Source organism: Carettochelys insculpta, chromosome 7 (genome assembly GCF_033958435.1).
Source record: "Carettochelys insculpta isolate YL-2023 chromosome 7, ASM3395843v1, whole genome shotgun sequence".
Taxonomy (NCBI): Eukaryota; Metazoa; Chordata; order Testudines; family Carettochelyidae; genus Carettochelys; species Carettochelys insculpta.
In genome coordinates, this window is record NC_134143.1 from 38,956,236 (window position 1) to 38,978,448 (window position 22,213).

At 41.5% G+C, this 22,213-nt stretch overlaps 2 protein-coding genes across 6 annotated transcripts in view; one reads left to right on the forward strand and one right to left on the reverse strand.

Moving 5' to 3' along the window:
• PAPSS2 (3'-phosphoadenosine 5'-phosphosulfate synthase 2) overlaps positions 1–8,039 on the forward strand; it is a 66,340-nt gene extending 58,301 nt beyond the window's left edge. Inside the window, exons 9-13 of one of the 3 annotated variants that reach the window (XM_074999519.1) lie at positions 16–151; positions 2,055–2,323; positions 3,830–4,059; positions 5,187–5,355; positions 7,105–8,039. In XM_074999519.1, the coding sequence (XP_074855620.1) occupies positions 16–151; positions 2,055–2,323; positions 3,830–4,059; positions 5,187–5,328 (777 nt within the window). In that variant the 3' untranslated portion in view covers positions 5,329–5,355; positions 7,105–8,039. Of the gene's footprint in view, positions 1–15; positions 152–2,054; positions 2,324–3,829; positions 4,060–5,186 lie in introns of all 3 variants that reach the window. The other 2 variants (XM_074999518.1, XM_074999520.1) reach the window with 2 other exon arrangements.
• A 2,028-nt stretch (positions 8,040–10,067) lies between these two features.
• Positions 10,068–22,213, reverse strand: part of ATAD1 (ATPase family AAA domain containing 1) — a 30,666-nt gene continuing 18,520 nt past the window's right edge. For all 3 annotated transcript variants that reach the window (XM_074999521.1, XM_074999522.1, XM_074999523.1), the window contains exons 6-10: positions 18,686–18,792; positions 16,309–16,398; positions 14,271–14,321; positions 13,060–13,193; positions 10,068–11,708 (exon numbers count right to left, since the gene is read on the reverse strand). In XM_074999521.1, coding sequence (XP_074855622.1) covers positions 11,588–11,708; positions 13,060–13,193; positions 14,271–14,321; positions 16,309–16,398; positions 18,686–18,792 — 503 coding nt within the window. In that variant the 3' untranslated portion in view covers positions 10,068–11,587. The remainder of the gene's footprint in view (positions 11,709–13,059; positions 13,194–14,270; positions 14,322–16,308; positions 16,399–18,685; positions 18,793–22,213) is intronic.

The window sequence follows — 22,213 nt, forward strand, 5'->3', positions numbered from 1 at the left end:
ATATATGATTTGTAGATGGTGATGGAAAGTGGGGACTGGCTGGCTGGTGGTGATCTTTTTGTACTAGAGAGAATCAAATGGAATGATGGACTGGACCAATATCGCTTGACACCACTGGAACTCAGACAGAAGTTTAAAGAAATGAAAGCTGGTGAGCACGTCACTTTGTGACACTGCACCCTCTTTGCAGTCTCAGCTGGGCTAGTGCCTAATTATCCTTTGTCTTCCTACCAAAAATCCTCATTTTGAGACAACTGTCATGAGAGGAATTATGATACAGTGGAGCTGAAGCTAGATAATGTCCTGATAGCTAATTTGCAGCATGCAAACTACTTTAAGAATTCTAACAGAGTTGTTCCTGTGACACTTGTGTGAAGTGAAAATAAGGAATGTCACAGACGTCTTGCATTGGATTATTTTGCTGATGTTGACCCAAAATTATATAAATAGTTAACAGTTCTGTTTATCCTCAGCCCCAAAATGAATTCATACTGTAGATCTAAATGTAAGTCTAGGTTTAGTCTTCTCTTCTAAATTCCTGCATCTAATAATAAACAACTTTAAGGGCTTGGCAGTTTTTTCATCATTGCTTAGAAAGAAAATATTTTTAGTAATAATAATTTGAGTATTTTAGTGCTATATAGATGAGGTGTCAGTATAAATCGCTGGCTTGTCATGGAGGGGAGTGTTATTTGTGCCAAACTCTTATTTTCCATTGCACACGTTTCCCTGGTTAACTACAGACCGTCTTACAGCGGATCCCTCTCTCTTCCTGCCATTGGGATGTGTTTTCACCCAAAACAAGAAGGATGAGAGGATGAAACCTGTGGCACCTCCAAGCTAGAACTTTGTTGGTAGATGAAAAGAGTTGCTGTATTGAAACACCACTGTGTCAGTGCCTGGAAAATTTCAACAACATTAGAGAGACCATAGAATCATAGAACACGAGTACAAGAAAGGACCAGAGGTCATCGAGTCCAGTCCCCTGCCCTCATGACAGAACCAAGCACCGTCAATACCATCCCAGTTAGATATTTATCCAGCCTGTTCTTAAATTACTCCAGTGATGGAGATTCTGCAAGCACCCTAGGCATATAGGTGAGGCAATGCCTTTACTGGACCTACTTCTGTTGGTGAGAAAGGCAAGTTTTTGAGCTGCACAAAGCTCTGTTACAGGTCTGGGAAAGGTATTCAAAGGGTATGTCTACACTGCAGTTACACATTGATGGTCGCTTTGGGCCTGCAGACCTGTATAGTTTCAGTGTACACATTCAGGCTTAGGCAGCAGCCCATTTAAACAGCCTCTTTGCCCAAGCCCTGTGACCCTGAGTCTACTGTTGTGGGTCAGCTTTGGGATTTTCATTGCAGTGTGTTGCAGCTAAATACCAGGTGGCCTAGAACAGATTGTTCAGCCTAAGTAATTAACACACATCCTGAGGGACTGTTCAAGATGAAGTGGCCCATTAACACCTCTGCAGCCATGAGGACAGAGAATAGGAATGAGTAGGTTACAGATGGCAATAAACCATAAATCTGGTGTCTCTCTTCAGTCCATAATTTTTAGTTATGAATTTAGGGTCCTAGGCGCATCTTTTGAAAGTGTTGCACAGATTTGCTTCGAGAACAAGGACTGAGAGGGCAGATATGGAGAGATCATTTTGTGAAAAGTGTTCACCCATGAATTCTGTGATATTTTTGTCTTTCAACGTTTTTCTTTGTGAGCTTAGTGATTGTCTTGTTTCATCCATGTAGTTATTATTGGGACATTTAATGCAATGGATGAGACCCCAACACATGCTGTGATAGGCATGTGTGGGACCCACAGGTCTGGAAAGGTATGTTGAGGGCAGGAGAGATTGATCAGCAGCACTATGGTGAGGAAGATAATTCATACAAATAATGATACCAGAGAATGTAAATGGTAGAGATTATCACAACTTGATGCTCATAACTTACGTAGCGTATAAATGTACTTACTGTTAGGTGTTGAGTATAGTGTAGTAGTTAATCGTCTTATTAGGCTTATGACACTGTTCTGAATATTTCTTTCTTAGATGCCATATTTGCATTCCAACTGCGCAACCCTGTCCACAATGGTCATGCTCTGCTCATGCAGGACACCAGACACCAGCTGCTAGAAAGAGGCTATAAGCATCCTGTACTTCTGCTGCATCCTCTAGGAGGCTGGACCAAAGATGATGATGTGCCTCTAGTGTGGCGAATGAAGCAGCATGCAGCTGTACTTGAGGAATGTGTCCTAGATCCAAAGTCAACTGTTGTTGCAGTCTTCCCCTCTCCCATGTTATATGCTGGTCCAACAGAGGTAATGTATTTCTAAGTAACAATGTATTTCTAAGTAACATCAGAGTCACAGAATTTTAAATCCATAAATATAGCTTTATTCACAGAAGGGACGTAATGAGTGATACCTGAGATTCCACAGTCATTCTCTATCAATAGCTTCCATACCAACTCTGCTTGCAGTTCAAGTCTGAGACGATGTGGTAATTGACAGGATTAAAGGATCAGACCGATATCTGAAAAAGTCCAGCTGGATATTTTGCTTCATACATCATCAGATTAGATTTTGCTGAACTGGGTCTGCAATCTAGTAATCTTGGTTGTGGATACAACCTAAACACATATGATTAAAAACAAGGACTATATGAGTCATTTTTATTGAGGTGTGTTTCAGGCAATCATTTTTTTTTAGTTAATATATTCTCCCTTGCTTTTGTTGGTCTGTGTTGTAGCTGCATTCAATACAAATAAAAATACAGCATTTTACCAAAACAGTCTAAAAGCAGGCTTCCTACGTGATAAAACTGTCCCACTCCTCTATCTGAAACCATGCAATACCCAAAGCGTCAGTGAATGAGGGGCTTTTTAATAGTCATACAGTATGTTTACGTATTTTCTTCAATGTTTGCTACACCTTTGTTGTGTCATTGCGTTCACCAGGGATTCAAATTTTAAAAAGGTCAAACCTCAGTCTAGGAGTGGACTGAAGAGTGATGGTGGCTTTACTTGACCTCTAGGATGCTAGAAGTGGCTGGGGTGGTCTGGCTAGCTCCCATATAAAGCCAAGATTATGGTAGTTAGTTCCTGGTGGTCCCTATGGAGAGAGGAATTAATATTAAAGTAATTAAAGGTGTCTTATTCTTTCTCATATCCCAGAAGCCCCAATTATCCAAACAGCCATACTTAAATTGTGGCCTATATTCAATTATTAGTAAATAAAGAGACTTGAGGTGAGTTCACTCTTCAGCTTTCTTTGGTTATGGCCTCTCAGTTTTCAGAAATCGTTTCACTAAAGGAGTTCTGTGGTCAGACAGAGAGCAAATAATCTTATTAATTCTTACAGCTGTAAAAATAGAACAAAATCAGTTTCCCTTTCTACAGTGTGCACTAGATTCCTCCTTTGCAGAAAGGTAATTTTAGTCCAGTTTTGTTTTATTTAAGCAGAGAAAGTGAAAGCAGTGATAAATGAGAGGTGAGTGAATAAATCAATAATCAGAGACTACACGTAGTCTGCTGAAGTGTGTCATTCTTTCCATGAACAATGAAAAGTCCTGTGGCACCTTATAGACTAACAGATATTTTGGAGCCTGGGTCATTGCCCACAAAAGCTTATGCTCCAACATATCTGTTAGTCTATAAAGTGCCACAAGACTTATTGTTGTTTTTGCAGATACAGACTAACACAGCTACCCCTCTGATTCTTTTCATGCTTGTCCAAGTAGGGACACCATCTAACTTCTAAACATTTTTTTATTAAAGGAAGACAAAAACTGTGACAGTAATGATACTTTGTATGGTACTGTTACAGGTTCAGTGGCACTGTAGGGCTCGGATGATTGCAGGAGCCAATTTCTACATTGTAGGCCGAGACCCTGCTGGCATACCCCATCCAGAGACCAAGAAAGACTTGTATGAGCCCTCACAAGGAGCAAAGGTCCTTAGCATGGCCCCAGGCCTGGCGTCAGTGGAAATCATTCCTTTCAGAGTTGCAGCATATAATAAAGTAAAAAAAGCCATGGTTTTCTACAATCCAGAAAGGTAACACAGTGAATGATAACCTGCTTTAAAGTAGCCCATATATTTAATTTTTTAATTAAATTTTTAAATGTTTTTTTAAGGTTTGCAGATTAGCAGAAGAAAGGAAAAGTGTGGCATTAGAGATAGGTTGGTTGTAAAGGAAATAGAGAACATAAGGGATGAAAAAGCCCTTTGTCTGTTGACCTACCAGTACAAGACAACTCCCAGACAAAGAAATTAGTGCATGTGAAACTAATGCTGTGCTTGATCTTCAGCAAAAAGATAAAGAAATTATAACACTTAGGAAACAACTGGTGAAATGTTCCTTCTCATTGTTAGAAGAGTGTCTTCTATTTAATGGGAAGATTTGCCTGGCATTGCTGGGTCCTTAACTCAAATAATTGTTCTAGCATGGGGCATGGGACGAGCGGTTCAGTACCCATGGTAGTCTAGGGAGCAAGGACAACCCCAGCCCTCTCTCACTCCAGCAGCTTGCGGTCAGGTGAGACGTGCCTGTGCAAAGCCACTCCTTTAGGCGCAGGAGAGGTGCATGTCCCCTAGCAGGAGGACAGACAGACAAACAGACACACGAACAGTTAAACTCTCTAAAATATTTAGCAGAAAGCTGTCCCTTTCTCCACCCTGGCCCCTGCTGCCCCCTGCAGTCATTCTGCAGTATAACAGTCCCACCTATCAGATCCCTCCCCTTCCAGTCTATGAGAAACAGTTGAATTCCAGTAACATCGCATTGTCCTGGCACAACCAAAGCCTTACTTTGCTTTAAGTTATGATCATGAAAAGCTGCACACCAAATTTGGTAGTCTGAGTTCTTACCATTTAGGAGGAGTTCACAAACGGACTCCCAGAGGGACAGACAGACAGACACAGTTTCTAAAATATATAGTAGATGATATAATGTAATAATGAAAATAGAGGTCCTTTGGAGCAAGTTCCCATTGCATCTTATTGCTGCTGGTAATTTCGCACATGAAGATAAACATTCACAGAGCTAGTGAAGAGACTGGGCCAGCAATTTTCAGATCACATTCTGGAGATGGCAGAAAAAATGAATTTGAAAATATTTGTCTTTGATGCATTTTGGGCAGATTAAATGTAATGGTTTCACCTGCGTATGTGTTCTGTGGCAGGCATGAGGAATTTGACTTCATCTCTGGGACACGCATGAGGAAGCTTGCTCGGGAAGGTGAAAATCCACCTGATGGGTTCATGGCCCCAAAAGCTTGGAAAGTCTTAACTGAATACTACAAATCACTGGAAAAAAATAATTAATTCTACTTTCCCTTAAAAATATTGGCGGTAAGAGGCAGCACTGATCGAATGATTTACTGAACTCATGAGCACTTACTTGGCATTTTTAATATCCTAATCAGAGGGCAGAATGTTTTGTAACAGGCCCAAACTGGGTTTGAATGTACAGGTTTCGGGCTTGGCCTTCCTCCGCTAAATTATTGGGTATTGTCCTTTCAGTCTCAAAGGGAGCAGCAGTAGGTCTGTTATTTATAGAAGAATGTGGCTCTGTGTGATGATTGTCCAAAGCAATGTTGGGACTGGCCAGTTGGACATCTTTAGAGGCAGACTAATTAACTCCTATGTAGCTATCCAGGAAACCAGCCAATGGGAACCGAGCGCTTTTGCTGGTGGTGGGGGCAGCATGCAAAGTTCTCCTTCATCCGCAGCACAGAGCAGCCACAGGGAGCAGCCAGCTACATTAAGTGGTGCTGCTCCCTGCTGCAGGGTTGGGCCACGGGCTGGATTAAAAGGCTTGGCAGGCCAGATCCGGTCTGCAGGCTGCATCTTGCCTGCCCTTGCTCTAGAATGTTAAGCCAACCCCAAAGTTCTATCCTCTTTTTGAGTACAAAAGCTGATGATGTCAAATACAAAGATTCCAATGGAAAAGTCTATGAAAATTTGTCCACACCTGTTCCTGAATGGTCATTTTGACTCTGGGAGGTTTGGAAAAAGTATCACTGAGAAAGCTAGAAAAAATACTTTGCTTTATAGTAAACAATTGGAGAGATTGAATTTAACACATTCCCTTGCTTGTATTTTCCATATGGGAAGGATAGGTCCTCTGCTGCCCCTCCACCCTTCAGAAGGGTTAGCTTTAGACATTTTAAGTAATTGTTTCTATTTTTTTATTGTATTATAGTAATTGTTTTAATTAAATGTATCGATTGTAACTGCAGAAAGCCCCTCAAGGCTGTGCATTAACACTGTATGCATGCAGACTTTCCCTTCAGTTGCATGACCAAAATATACACAAGTCACGGACCAGCAGCCTATTAATGTACTTTCTGCTTTTCCAATGAAGGAAAAATTGTCTGCTTCATTTTAACACGATATGCCAGAGACTGGGGCACGGGTGAGAGACAGTCCTTACCATGTCATTCCACTGCAGCCTCTCGGCTGGCTGGGCCCCACTTCACCAGGTTGGTTGAGGAGGGGGTCAGGAGTCATGGTTAGGTCAGTACAGGGGAAGGTGGTGGGCCTGCAGAGCAGGAGGTGTTGGCCAGGGCCCCACACCTGGAGCGTGGCGGGGCAGAGGTGGATGCCCAGGGCCTGTCCCTACTCAAAATGGCCCACCCTTTCAAACATGGGTTTGGCTACTATGATCAATTGTTGTTTGCCACTTTGTGATTACTAAGTGAACACTTCTGAGAGCTGCCTCATAAACCCATTGGGAGCTGGTGCAGGATGTGTCTGATCACTGGGGAAGCAGGCCCACTTTACCAGTCTAGCAGTCTGCATCAGCTGGGATTGTGTGTCTCAGTGATTTGAAAGTTGTTGGCTTTGATCTAGTAAGCGCTGATTAGTTTGGACTCTCCATATGTGACAAGTCAACTCTCTTCTCTGCACTTTCTGGCCATGTTTATAGGTAGCATAGGCATAGTTGACACTGAAGATCCCTCAGTCTCAAAGAGAAGGAATGATTCACAGATTGTTTGTCAGGATGCCTTTAGACTTTGTAACTCACTACTTTCCTAGTGGCTCAAATAAGCCAAACCTGTTGCCTTAGAACACGCTCCAAATCTTACCTACTTTCAGGGGCTACTGGGAAGACGTCAGCATATGAGAGTTTGTCGAAGTTGTGGTTGATATTCCTGGAAAGTGGTAGGCGCTTAGTACCTTCATGAACATGGTAGTATATTATTCATTTTCTTTGGAATGTATACACAATTACTGTAAAAATTAATATAAAATTATTTGTCTGAGTCTTGCAGCTTTATATGGGTTTGTCGGAATACTCCAATGGGTCTCCTAAAACTGGCCAAAAGCTGATTAAAATGAAATTAAGAGGATTCCTCGTGTTCTGCATTTTGATTAATAGGATCTACTCATAGTGAAACCATCATGCTTTTTTTTGTAATTTAGGTTAGTAAAATATCTAAGCTAGGTGAAATTGTTTTGCTGTGGCCATTGTGCAATGCACATAATTACAGGCGCAATACAAAATTTAATTTTAAAGCATGTCACTTTTCAAATGTTTCCAGGTTCTTGTTGCTTTTAAAAGCCTAGAGAAAGGAACCGTAAGTTGCACGTGCCTCAAGAAATTAAATGCTACAACCATAACACTAGAAATTAAAAATATATTAGAAGTGCCTTTTATATTCAGGCCCTCTGGCAGGGACTTGAAAGACAAAAGTATTACTGTGACTCATAATGAATATTTGCTATTTTAAGTAGCATTGTTGCATTTTTTTAACCTTAAAACATTTTTAACCTTAAAACAATGGTGTGTTAAAAATGCAGTAAATCCAAATGGTTACAGCAAAACATAAATGTATTATTATGCCTTTAAAATAGTGTAGTATATTGATGCCTTCTGATTGGAATCCATTCACTTATATTTTTGTAGTCTATTTATTAAGCCGAGACTGGAATTTGTGCCTTATGTCTTGTGATTCATAACAGTCTGATCTTGACACTCTACTATTAAATATTCACTTTTGGTACAAATAAATTTCTGTGTATAAATATTTGATTGTGATTTTGTGAATTTTTTACAACTTTTATTTAACTAGTAAGTTCAGAGCAATGAGGAGCCAATGGCTTTCTGACATATAGTCACAGCCAAACTTATCTGTAAGGTACTGCAGATTGTCAGCATTCAACTTCAGAGACGGTGAGGTCTAAGGGCCCCTGGGGCCCAGGCACCACGAATATTCTTGGCCTGGCTCCACCAAAATTTGGGGCTGGGGCTCTCCTCCAGCCCAGCCTGCTGCCTCTAGGTGGTTTGGAGTGGGTTTAGAGCTGCTTTCCCAGTGCCTCCGTGGCTGTCAGCAGGTCTCTGCAGCCTGGGGCAGGTGATCTCTATGTACTGCTCCTGCTGTGAATGCCTGGGAGTAGAATATGATAACCCCTGCCTCGGGACTAGAGGAACACACCGACAGCCACTCGGGGAGCCAACGCATGCAGGAAGCCGCTTTAGCTGCACTGTGCAGGTGCTGGTGGCAGAGGCCTCCGGGTGGTGGGCCAGGCCAGGGGAAGCACACAGAGGCAGTGCCTACCGACAGCAGCATTCGGAGACCTCTGCCCTCCCCCAGAGCCTCTGCAAGGGGGGGTACTTCTGATAATCACTTACCTTCCACCTCCTCCCCTACACTCTCTCTCCACCCATACCCTTGCACCCCCAAACTCCACTCCCCTTAGCCCAGAATTCCCTCCCAGAGACCAACCCCCCCTCACCACCTCCTTTTTCCCAATGCCTTCCCAGAGGCCATATCCCACACCCAAACTCCATCCCTGAGTCTGTGCTCCTCACCCCCTCCTGAAGCTTTACACACCTTTAACTAGCCAGGCTAAAGCCAGTGTGAGCTTATTGAAGGTAAGGCCAGAAACCTTGAACTTAAATTTTATCGGAAGTAAGCTGAGACCAGGTTTCAGGGGCTTATGGGAGCCAGCATTAACAAGATGCCCTGCAGCACTGCCTGTCAGTTAGCCTTTCCAAAGGGTGTCATAACCAGCTATAATGTACTCCTGTAATTCAGACATGCAGTGATGACGGTGCATGGGAGTGAGCCAAGGTCACCAGCTGTTGTGAGGGGAGTCTCCAGGACCACCTGGTACAGCAGACAGCAGCATGCACTGATGCTGCTGAGATTTTCAAGGTGGTGAGAAAGCACAAAGTACCTGTACCATATGAAATGAAGTTGCAAGCCTGTACCTTGGCCCAGTGAAGGCTGAATGGTGGCTGCAGGAGCACCATCATTCAGGGCCACACACAAGGAAGCTCCAGTCTCAAAACGCTACTTTCTTCTCAAACAGGAAGCAGTGACATCCCCAAGGGCACCAATGCTAAGTGACACTTGTCTAGGAGCTTGAGGAGAAAAAAAATCCCACCCAATCACAGGGCTCCCAGTCTAGCTCACTCAGAAGCACTGCTCCTTACAGAGCTTTCTCTTCCCACTCTCCCCTGCTTCTTGTCATGCAGACAGAAAGCAGGGCCACAGTGTGTGAAACATGTTTATTGGGATCAGCATCCAGTGCTGCTCCTGTTATTTTCGTAGGATTGAAGAGCTCTCCTTCCCAGGGGAGAAATTCTTTTTAAAAGGATACAGTTTTGTACATTATTAGAAACTCCACAATTATTTGTGTGACTTTCCTACAGTTGAAGTATTTGGGATTAAAATTCCAACTACAGTAAACTCTTCTCTGGCATTCTATCATCCAGAACTGTCAAATAACCGGCATTTTAGCCATAAGTAAATAAAATTAACACAGCAAATACAGTTTACAATACTGCTGTTGCTGGTAAATAAAGAACTCTGCATACATTTATTTGTTTAATATCTAGTGTGGGTGGGTGGGTGATGCATTGCTAGGTATACTTCTTTATTATCCAGAATGTTTGAATATCCATCAACCTCCTGGGATTGCCAGATAGTTTACTGTACTTCCAGTTAGTGTTCTTTACTGTGGCATAATCTCATTTTCCTCTTCCATGGTGACTGAAAGGTGGGTGCATTTACTCTAGAGCTTTCAATACCAAAAACAAAACCAACATTAGATAGGAGAAAGGCAATCTTTATGGCAGGAGGGAGCAGGAGGAAACAAGTTGCTGAATTAAAATGTCATCATTTGAACAGCTGATCTACAAACAGTTAACTGAAGTTCTCAGAGAAAAGGGCGTTTTTGTAACCACTGTATTTTTAAATGTAAACTTCTGATTTCCTGTTTTAACACTTTATATCCTAGGATGGCTGGTTCAGATTTCTTCATCTTATTTTTAACTTGCTTCTCAATGCTTATTTAACTTTCCTCTTATTAATATATGCTAGCTGCACATAAGACAGTCAGGTCTGAACATCCCTGGCATTTCGGCTAAGTATATATGCATTTGGTTAGTGCACAATTCATAATGCTGTTATAAAGCTACATTTTTAAATATTAAGACTGAAAAAGTTTCACATCTCACATTTATCAGTCTCTTAAATTATATAAATTTGTTCAACTGTTGCCAACAAGTACAGCAGAACATCACTAATTCACAATGACCACAGACTCAGATAGACTTCCTTAGGTTTGCAAATCAGCCTATAAGGGAACAAAGCAAAACTCCACAAAATATCTTTTCCCCTCTATGTTAAAATGAAACTTGTGATAATTCATAGCATTGTGTAGTATGTCACCACATGTATTCAAGAGAATGAAAGCATGAGTACATAACCTATGACCAGTATATAATAAATCAGAGGAATAATTTTAAGGAATTATAACATGGAGGGTTTAATGAAGGACCAGTTTGCAAGGTTCTACTGTTATTTATTCAACTCAGAAGATAAATTAAAAAAAAAGGCATTAAAAGCAAAAGAGCCTAATAGCAGGATTTCATATAAAATTGAAAATATTCATACATATATGTATTAGTTTGTGACTTCTACTGAATGTAGATTTCAAACAATGTGAAAGTCACCAATACTTAAACATAGTAAAATAAAATCTCAATTCAAGCAGAAATTCTGCTTTTTTTGTAAGAGTTGCTTAAGAAAAAAAGATCAATGTGCACTGAATAGTCTTTTAATCTGTACATCTTCTGGTTCAGTTTCATTCAGTAATTAAGTAAAAAAAAAAAAGATTTCCCATATTCAAGTTATCTACAGCTTATGCCTACATATAAAAATGTGTGGAGATACATATATACACATTTAATATAAACACATGTTCATACTCATATATATGAACCGGAATTCAATCACTTCCGTATCTCCACTGTCCCCCAAAACATGTACCACATTAGAACTTGCTTTAAGGCTGCTACAACATATTGGTAGTTTGACAAACCACAAGCAGTATGGACTGGACTATATTGTTTCACTTCATGATCTGTCTGCCACACCCATTTCTGTAAGATTACCAGATTTCAATAATTTATAATTCAGTGTATAAAAACTTCTAGAAATGAAACATTTAACTCCCTTATTGAAAGAACACCCTGCCCCCCAACCCCCCCCACACTCATTTATTAACAGATTACAGTGCAAGTCACCAAACTAGGTCACATCAGAAACTGCAAACACAATGTTTAGTCTTAATCTAAGCTAACATGCATTAAAACATTCTGAAGTGTTGCATCTTTTGACTTCCTCATCTTCTCAATTGCCCTGTGCAGATCTTGCTGTTGTACTGGCCGAATTTCATCTTCATCATGGCTAAAAGAAAAACACAAACCACCATGATTCAAATGTTACACAAAATTTACGTGTTTTAAAATAATCCTCAACAGTACAGTGCCATAAACTACAGAATACTAAATATAGATAATTCATTGCTGTATCAGTGGATGTAACTGACCTAAACAGGGGGAGGAGCAATGTGTTCACGAGAGCTATTCTACTACAGGTTGACCCTCTCTAATCTGGCACTCTCTGGTCCAGCAACATCCATTGTCAGGCATGATTTCAGTTAGCTGATGGCTGCTTACCATGGGTGTGGCCAAGTTTCCTGTGGTCCTCTAAAGTTTGTTTACAGCCACCAGTCCTAGCTCTCAGTGTGCTGTGCTGTTATTTAGCTGTAATTTACCCATAAGTGTCTTCTAAGAGCCCAGTAAGCAGTGGAAGTGTTGGTAATGCAGCTAGAAAATAGTGACCTCCTGTGATTCAGGAAATTCTCTGGTTCAGCACTGGTCAGGTCCTGAGGGTGCTGGACTAGAGAGGGTTCATCCTGCTACAATATTCAGGAGTCAGTCACATACTGAAGTAGAAGACCATGGTCCATACAACAAAAGGGTGTGTGGGTTCCTCTTTAGGCACCTCACTGTATTGTTAGCAAAGAACTCTGCTGTGGACGCTAAAATAAAGAACTCATTCAACAAGAAACTCAAATTTGACAATCTTGTTTGGCTCTTAAACTACTGCTAAACACTACCATTAATAAGGAAACAGGAGACTACTTTGTGTTCACTAATTTCTGGGTTTTATATCTATGGATAATTTGATCTTGGATTTGGATTAAGAACACACAAAGGTGAGCATGGGGGCAATGACCCTATAACAGAAGCGGTGGAGCCTTCAGGTTAGAATTTATGGGTTAGGGCTTTGGCAGCAGCACAGAGTGAATGACTGAAACCCAGAGAAGACAAACTGTGTAATTCAACTAGCCACAGCTACAGCCTATAAGGATTGCATGGGGAAACAATCCTGCAAACATTATACAAAGTGTAGTTTTATGTACATAAACGATCCCATTAAAAACACCTTAATAAAATTATGCTGCATCTTTCATGTTTACCATTTATCACAGTATTTCATAATAGTACTGAAGCCATTTTCAACAAAATTCTGATTGCATCCATCATCAAAATGAAGAGATACATTCACTGGATTATTTATTGAGTGTCTAGTAAGGATTGGTCTAGAGGGAAAACCACCATAGATGTCTATAATTCATTTGTTTTTAAAGCACCTTATTAACATTAAAATTGAAGACACCATTATTTGTACAGGGTCTAGCACAAAGGGCACTCAATCTCAGTTTGGTGACCATGATATAAATAACAAGCACCTTTCTTCATGTGTGGTATTAACATATTCCCTGACACACAGGAGTGCGGCATCACGACACATTTCTTTCAGATCACTTCCAGAAAATCCATCAGTGTCTTTAGCAATTTGCAGGAGGTCCACATGCCTGTCCACCTACCAGAAAATAAAGCAAGAGGTGTGAAAACTGGCAAGTAAGATGTTCTACTAAATATATGAAAGAGTCACTGTGAGAGAACTATTATTGTCTTAGATTTAAATCAGGGTTTTGCCTTTCAGGAACTAAAAAGAAATATTAGCAAAGTATATGCACAACATAGGACAATAACCCTCTACCTGGAAACTAGGTGAACAGTTAAAGTGGTTTCTTTGTTAAAGGGACCGACAGACTTTAGAAGGTAGTAATTACCCCTGCCCCAAGCAACAGCTCTGTAGCTCCCATTGGCCAGGAAATGCAGCCAATGGGAGCTACAGGGGCTGGACCTGCAGAAAGGGGCAGCATACAGAGCTGCATGGCCCTACCTCCACATGGGAGCCAGAGTGAGGGAAACAGGCCATTGCTTCCAGGTGCTGCTTCAGGTAAGCACCACCTAGATCCTGCATTGCTGAGGTCCCCCTCCACACTGAAACCCACTCCTTCTGTGTGGAACTCCCTTGCAAATTATGGTGCCTCTATGCATGGAGGCTTTATATTATGTCAACAGCAACAGTGGTAAAATTGTGTAAAAATACAAAGGATATTCCCAGTCTCATGTTTCTTCTCTACTCTGACATGTTCGTCCCACCTAATAAACTAAAGATTAATGGAGGCAACACTTTTTCTTCCTGATGAAGAAGCAGGGGGATTAAAGCAGCAGTGTCATACATTGCTACCTCCCAGATCATCTAGAGAAAATGTTTCATTGACAGAGAGATAATGTAATTTGCCCTGAACCACACAGTGAATCATTATCAAAAGCAAGATTAGAAATCCAATTTCTCACAATAGTTTCATGTTTCATCTGTTAGACAACTCTACCTCTGAAATCTGAGGTCACACCCAAATGCAGAACCTTCCCAGTCATAAACACACTGCACTCAAAGACTGCCTACTAGAATATTTCTGATTATAATCCACACAATGGCCAAAAAGGGGTTGGTTACAAGGAAAGTTTTGCAACTGCCCTGCAGGTTTCCAACCATGACAATGCACAGAAGTTTAAAAACAAAACAAAACCCCCACAAGTTACTTACATTTTCATTTTTCAAAATCAGTTTCAAAATCGCCTCTCTCTGTTTCAGAGCCTTTAAATTAAACAAATATTCAGTCATTAAGGAAGAGAAGAGTGACATTTCTTCTCCTATTACAAGCATTCCAATGGTACTTACTTATTTTGCATCTCCCATGTCTTCCAGAAATGACCAACCTTCCCATGCCCAACTCTTCAGACTGATCGCTTGAAATGAGAGGTCAGTCCCCCAACATATGCTACTGATGCCAATAATACTGTTCAGCACCAAGAGATTAAGTCTACTTTCCATGCCTTGACTCCAGAAACAGAGTACAGTAAACTCTCTTTTAAGTGGCATTCAAACTACTAGACTTCTCTATTATCGGCATTCTTTCACAGTGGCAGCTCCTCCACTCTCCAACCCAGAGTTGCTCCTTGTGCAGCCATGTGCTGAATTGCCCAGAGCGTATTGGAACCTCCCACATATCCGGATATTTGAATATCCAGCAACCTCCTAGTCCCAGGGTTACCAGATATCAAAGAGTTTACTGTGTTGGTTTTTATCTGTTTACATTATAGGGAAGGAGAAAAAATAGTTACGAGAAAAAAATTAATTACTTTAGCTCTTACTCTTCCTTCAGTGGGCCTTGAACCCATACCTTAGGCTTTTTTGTACCCACCAAAACTAACAGATGGTAGGGCTGGTCCCTATGGATCGAAAATGGGCATTCGATACCTAATCTACATTGTTAATCACATAAGCCGCCATTGCTGCAAATGCTGTTTTCAAAAATCACATTTATTCTAAACATCATACTTGGGAAACACTCTTACACAATATTAGCCAGGCATTGCAATGCAGTCATAAATAGAAGATGAGTAAGCACTGAGCATAGTTTTACCAAAACCAAGACTGCAAAATGTGGAGTACTGAAGAAACTGATCCACCCTTGCCAATGAACAAACTTTTGCCATTTAAAGCCACTTTCAGTTATAAAGTCAACTGATGACATGCAAATTGATGAATGGTTTATTTTATGCTTCAGTGCCTACCTAGGCATTTCCGGCTGCTGTTTCCCCAAGCCCTGCAAACACCTTTTTCTTACTTACAGGGTGGCCTTGAGTATTTACAGCTACCAATTCCACTTGCTTATTTTAGCTTATAAGCAACCCTGGGAAAAATAATTCCTTGCCATAGTAACTGTGGTGCTAAGAGATGGCTGTCCCTAATGACCCCCACTTGAGAGAAGTGTCCTCTGGCAAAAGAGCTGGGCCACAGTGGGCTGCAGGGGCAGGGGCAGGCTGCAGATAGAGGATCTGGGTGGAAGGGTGGTGCAGGAGAGTGGGAGGTCGTGCAAGAGTGGGCTGTGGGCATGGGTCAAGGTCTGAGGAAGAGAGCAGGAGGGTTTTGGGTGCAGGGTCTGGAAGGGAGGATAAAGGTGGAGGATGAGGAGTCTGGAAGAACAGGGTGCAGGTGGGCAGTCTGGGCAGGAGGGGGTGGAGATTTGGGGTCTGGGTGGGAGGGGGCAGGAGCAGGGTTGGAGGGAGAGTGAATGAAGGTGGTAAGAGTAGGTGTCAGGATGGGAGGGGGCACAAGAGCTGTCAAGAGGTGTAGGGTCTGGGTGATGAGGGTGCACTTACCTGCTCATCCCCAGACACATGTGGCTCTGTGCCCCCTCCCAGGCACTGCTCTCCTCTGCTCTGACTGGCCAGTGGCATGAAGCCTCCAGGTAGCTCAACTGAGACTGCTGGTGCTCCTCCTACCCTTACCCCAACTGCTGGAACAATAACAAGTGGCAACACACAGGCAAGCTGCTTCCTGCTCTCTCCACCCCCAGCAAAGCCTGTCGTCTGGATCCAGACCCAGCTTGCCTGATCTAGCCCACGAGGCTTGGGGCTCTGTACTCTTTACCTTGCCACAGGCCAGATGCTATGAAGGGTAGTCCCGAGCCTCAGGGTCTGGAACCAGACAAGCCATAGTCTGCATGTGGGCTGGGGATTCCCCACCCCGAACTAGGCAATGGCCCCAACAATGTTTGTGATAATTTGCTATAACTTACTGGTTGGTTTATGTGAAACCTCGTAGGCATTCTTCTCATAATGGCAGAGTCGAGATCCTGAGGGCGATTGGTAGCTCCCATCACTATCACCTGAATGCAGAAAAAAAGAAAGATTAAATAATATATACTAACTGTTTTGGTATTTTTATTTGGATGTGAAACTACAGGAAGCTTTACACAGAAACCCTTGCAATGTAATATGAATGCATCTCATTTTTTTATAATCCATATTTAACACAGGAATAATATTTACACCATTGGACTATACCTTGAATGCCATTTTAAGAGCAAAAATACCTATAATACACACACCTCATTTTCTCACTTGTTATTGTAATTACATAGATTCCAAATGCTTGGTCATAAAAAACACAAATAATGAGAAAAATTAATCCCAAATAATTTAGACTCCAACTGGCCTATTGTTTTTAATTCTCTCATTTTGGATTTTTGCTCCACAACTTGAGAGCTATGGACTAGGATATATTGCTTTCACCGGTCAGAGTGATGCTGCCACCTAGAGGCACAAGTTACTGGACACGAAGATATGTAAAAAATATTTTATGTTCAAAAATATTCTAAGTGAAAGGCTCATTTAATAAATGGGCCAACAATCTGTATTAGAACTGGAGGTAGAAGTAATTAAGGGGTGAGATCCTCGGGTCTGCACATAACACGGATATCATGCCTTGTTCCTGGAGCCAGCCAGCCAGTTGGCAGGCCAGTGCCTGGCAAAAGTCAGAGGAGGTTGATGTGTGATTGACAGCGCTTCCCAAACTGTGTTCTGCAAAACAATGTGTTCCATACAATGTGAATAAGTATTCCATGAAAAATGCTGATGCTAGTGGTATTTTTTACGTATAAACTATTAAATATGAAATGATGTGTGTATGTGCTTCTGTCACTTTCACAGGTGGCCCCAGTAAACACTCCAACCCAACCCCCCACCAGGCTGGGGGACAGACAGCAGAGGCCCAGCCCTAACCGGACTATCACATAGTCCTCGGATCCCTCCCTTCCATGAGTCACTGGCCAGGAAGCACAACCCTGGCATCCTCAGCTCCTCACCCTCACTGACATGGGTGGCCCCAGTAAACACACCAACTCAATACCCCAGCCCACTGCTCTGAGACTCTTGCTTCAACTTCTGCATCTCCGCCCCCTGCCTTAAGTCACATACATCCTACCCCTCAACCTTCCTCACTCCAGCAATTTTCTTCATTTTTGAAAAATACTGTCATGCCTCTCAGTCAAATTTGAGAAATGCTGATAGGATAGTATGGGGGCTGGCTATCCTGCCACTCATCATCTGTTCTAGGCTACAGAATTTCAGTTTCAAGTATTTTTATAAGCAGCAGCAATTATTTTCCTAATCTGACACTGCTACCAAAAATTTGATGAGAGGAAGGGTTGGATAAGAGAGTCAAAATTCCGGCTCTGGCAATATCAGCTTCCTGTACTTCCAAGTTTAGCTCAGTAAACATAAAGATAATGCTTTTGTTGGGCAACATAGCTGGGCTCATGGAGGGAGGATGTCTCGGCCAGCAGTGGGCAATCAACAGCCACGGGTAGGACATGGTACACTAGGCATAGTGCCTGTCAGGCCTCCATACGCTTTATTTACATGAGTGTCCACAAGTACTGCCACTCACCACACCTGTTGCTAGGAATGTGGCATTCCTGGCCAATGAAAGCTGTGGAAAGTGGTGTGTCAGTGTGCACTGATCCCACTGGCTGTGGATCACCATTCCTGGGAAATGGGAGCTTCAAGTGGCCGTACCTGTGAACGCGCAGGTAAATAAAGTGATTGGTAGGCCCACCAAGGACGAGTTCTGGAGAACTGCATCCAGCCCACAGGCCACTTATTGTCCACCCCTTGCCTAGTACTGCTGTAGCTAGAACTAATACTCAAAGCTCTCAGTAAGGCTCCTGGGATCTAAGATTTCTGAGCTCTAGAACTGAACTTCAAAAGAGACAGTGTGAGTTTATTTCCTTGCCAGTTACACAAGTCAAGAGTGGCCTGTACTTGTCTTTGCCATGAAATTTAGCCTGAAACAACTGTTTTTGTGATATTTTGTTTCAAATAATAAACTTCCAAATTTAATCATCTCAAAACATGTGGTTGTATTATTGAAACTAATATTTTTAGAAGTGTCTGTAATTTAATATTGTCCACAGTAATGTGGATGCATGGACTAACTATTAGAAAAAGATTCTTGTTTCTACATATTGTGCCATCCAGCTATGGAAACAGAACAACTCCTGTAGCAGCTACTCTGTCCAATAGATTACCTTTGACCACTTCCTCAACGGAGAAAACAAATTATTAAGTTGCTCTGAGAATCCTGGTAGTTTTCCATTTATTTTTTAAACTCACTTGGCAAGTATAGTCAGTGTCCAGACCATCCCACAGACTCATGAACTGTGCTTTCATCATAGCTGTAGCTTCATGATCAGAACTTGAACGACTTCGTAGAAAGGAATCTAAAGAAGTAAATTCAGTGAGCATTATTTACCTTCACATTCAACTACAGCAACTATTATATTTTTGAAGGGCAAATCAATAAAAGACCATAATCTCAAAAGAAAAATAATTTAGGACCAAGAAGAGAAGTGCTGAGTATCACTGAAATTTTAGTTAGATCTTCTCAGTTACATTATTTAAGCACCACGTAAATACATAAGATTATCACATGAAATTGTTTCATTTTGTAAAATACTAAAAATATTGCAGAAACCCTAGAGAAAAAAATATCTGCATTCACCAACATTTTATTTTATTGGATAGCTTACTACCATGTCATATATTAGTAGTATCTTAGGCAGCTCTTAATTTTCCATTCCCAGATATGTGAAAATTCCATCCTTGTTCCTCAGGCAGACCACCATAGTGCAGCTTCTGAGAATATGACAAGCTTAGAGGCTATTAAAAGAGACTGTTACAGCATAGTTGCATGTTTAATGTGAAGTGGCTCACTCAATGTTCATGAAGAATTCTAGCTAAGCTCAGCTATTCATCTTAAAAAGCATATATTGGCCATTATCCTTGAAGATTCTTGGAGATCAGGGGAGATACCGGATGACTGGAAGAAGGCAAACGTAGTCCCCCATCTTTAAAAAAGGAAAGAAGGACAATCCAGGGAACTATAGACCGGTCAGCCTTTCCTCAATCCCTGGGAAAATAATGGAGGGAATCCTCAAGGAATCTGTTTTGGAGCACTTGGAAGAGGGGAAAGTGATCAAAAGTAGCCAACATGGATTCACCGGGGGCAAGTCCTGCCTGACCAATCTGACTGGCTTCTATGACGAGGTAACAAGCTCTGTGGACATGGGGAAGTCAGTGGACATGATAATACCTTGACTTCAGCAAGGCTTTTGATACGGTCTCCCACAACATTCTTGTCCATAAGTTAAGGAAATATGGATTGGATCCTTGGACTATACGATGGATAGAAAGCTGGCTTGATGGTCGGGCCCAGTGGGTAGTGCTCAATGGCTCAACATCTGGATGGTGGTCTGTCTCAAGCAGAGTGCCGCACAGCTCGGTTCTGGAGCCAGTGTCATTCAACATCTTTATTAATGACCTGGATGAGGGACTGGATTGCACCCTCACCAAGTTTGCGGATGACACAAAACTAGGGGGAGAAGTAGATTCATTGGAGGGTAGAGAGAGAATCCAGAGGGACCTGGATAAATTGGAGGACTGGGACAAAAGAAATCTGATGCAGTTTAATAAGGAGAAGTGTAGAGTCCTGCACCTGGGACAGAAGAATCCCAAGCATTGTTACAGGCTGAGGACTGACTGGCTCAGCAGCAGTACGATGGAAAGGGACCTAGGGGTTATAGTGGATGAAAAGCTGGATATGAGTAAACAGTTGTGCCCTTGTAGCCAAGAAGGCTAACGGCACACTAAGGTGCATTAGGAAGAGCATTTCGAGCAGATCTAGAGAAGTAGTTATTCCTTGTTATTCAGCACTGGTGAGGCCACATCTGGAATATTGTGTCTAGTTTTGGGGCCCCCAGTATACAAAGGAGGTGGATTTGCTGGAGCAGGTTCAGTGAAGGGCAACAAAAATGATTTAGGGTCTGGAGCACAAGACCTATGAGGATAGGCTGAGGGATTTGGGCTTGTTTAGTTTACAGAAGAGAAGACTTAGGGGTGATTTAAGAGCAGCCTTCAACTTCCTGAAGGGGAGCTCTAAAGAGGAGGGTGAGAAACTGTTCTCAGTGGTGTCAGATGGCAGAACAAGGAGTAACAGTCTGAAGTTGAAGAGGGAGAGGTGTAGGTTAGATATTAGGAAAAACTACTTCACCAGGCGGGTGGTGAAGCATTGGAATGTGTTGCCTAGAGAGGTGGTGGATTCTCCATCCCTTGAGGTTTTTAAGTCCTGGCTGGACAAGGTCCTGGCTGGTATGACTTAGTTGGGGTTGATCCTGCTTGAAGTAGGGGGCCGGACTAGATGACCTCCTGAGGTCCCTTCCAGCCCTGTGATTCTGTGATATTGTTATAAGTTAGTAAGAGCACTTAAAAAAGGAAAATAAATCATCTTTGGAAAAACACCGCAAAATAAATATGAAGTTGGACAAAAAACCAGAAGTTTCACTATGTTTCACACTGAATCTGTTTTCTTTAAGTTTATGTGTCATTTTAAGAAGCAATGTTCATTATTCGCACAACCTGGAACAAACAAAATCACAAACAAAAACTGAATCTTTAGATGTCATGTAAGGCATAACCTAGGAGTATCTGGGACTAATGCATATTGATTCTGTCTACACTACAAAAATAATGTTGAAGTTGCTTACTTCAAAGTACAACTTGGTAGTAAGCAACTTCAAAGCTGAGCCTCTACACACACCTTGCTTCAAAGTAGGGCACTACTCCACTCCTGGGAATGGAGGAAAGACTTCGAAGTTGGGCTCCCTACTTCAAGGTAAGGAAAAATTTGTGTAGACTCTCTGCTGGCTACTTCGAAGTACTGCCTAATTTTGAAGTTAACTTTGGTGTTAATTCCTAGTGTAGACACACCCATTAAATTGCAAAAGTTTTCAATAGTTTCATATAACCAGAAATCCTCTTATTTTATGTTACCAGTATATGAACTGATTTTGTGTTCTTCGTGTTTACAGTCATACCTTCTATGGCTGAGTGTTGTTGTATATACGTTGTCCATAGTTAGAGAGAGAGAGAGAGAGAAATTAAAAAAGAGTGGTAAGGAGGAAGAGTTCTGTTGCACCCATCTTTCTTGATGTAATATTATGGGAAAATAATTACATTAGCTGATAGAAAAAGCAAACATATTGATCCAACATTCCTCAACTGAGTTGATCTCAATATTTTTAGGACAGCCATTAAACAAGACCATTCAACCCTCTCTGCATCTGGCAATATGAAGAGAACAGCTGGATCAAGTCAGCAATTTTTCATTGTATTATCTGGAGCCAATTTTTCTTTAATGAAATTAACCTGATCTGCATTTATAACTGATGGGATGATGGTGTTGTCATGTCACTCAAAATTTTGCAATCTGTGTTCAATAGTGAGGATGAAGAGGATTGCAACTGGAATGACATCTTTGTTTTTCTGTCATATTAAAATAATTACAGCAGTTTTCATGTCACAAGAAAATTCCTTTTCAAACTGTTTCAGTGGAGACCTTTGAAAGAAGATAGCTGATTCTGCAAAAGTCTGCTGAAAAGAATTCCATTTTAGGGGCTTTGATGGAATTCATGTTTTGCACAGCTTGTTCAATCGCTTGTGCTGTGAAAACTTTGTCCATACACAACACTTGTTCTGAAAATAAGTATGCCTTCAATGATATGGTCAAATTTATTAGGGTCACACTGATCTGATTTACACAAAGCTTGACATAAATAATCAATTTAGGTAATTCTATACATAGTT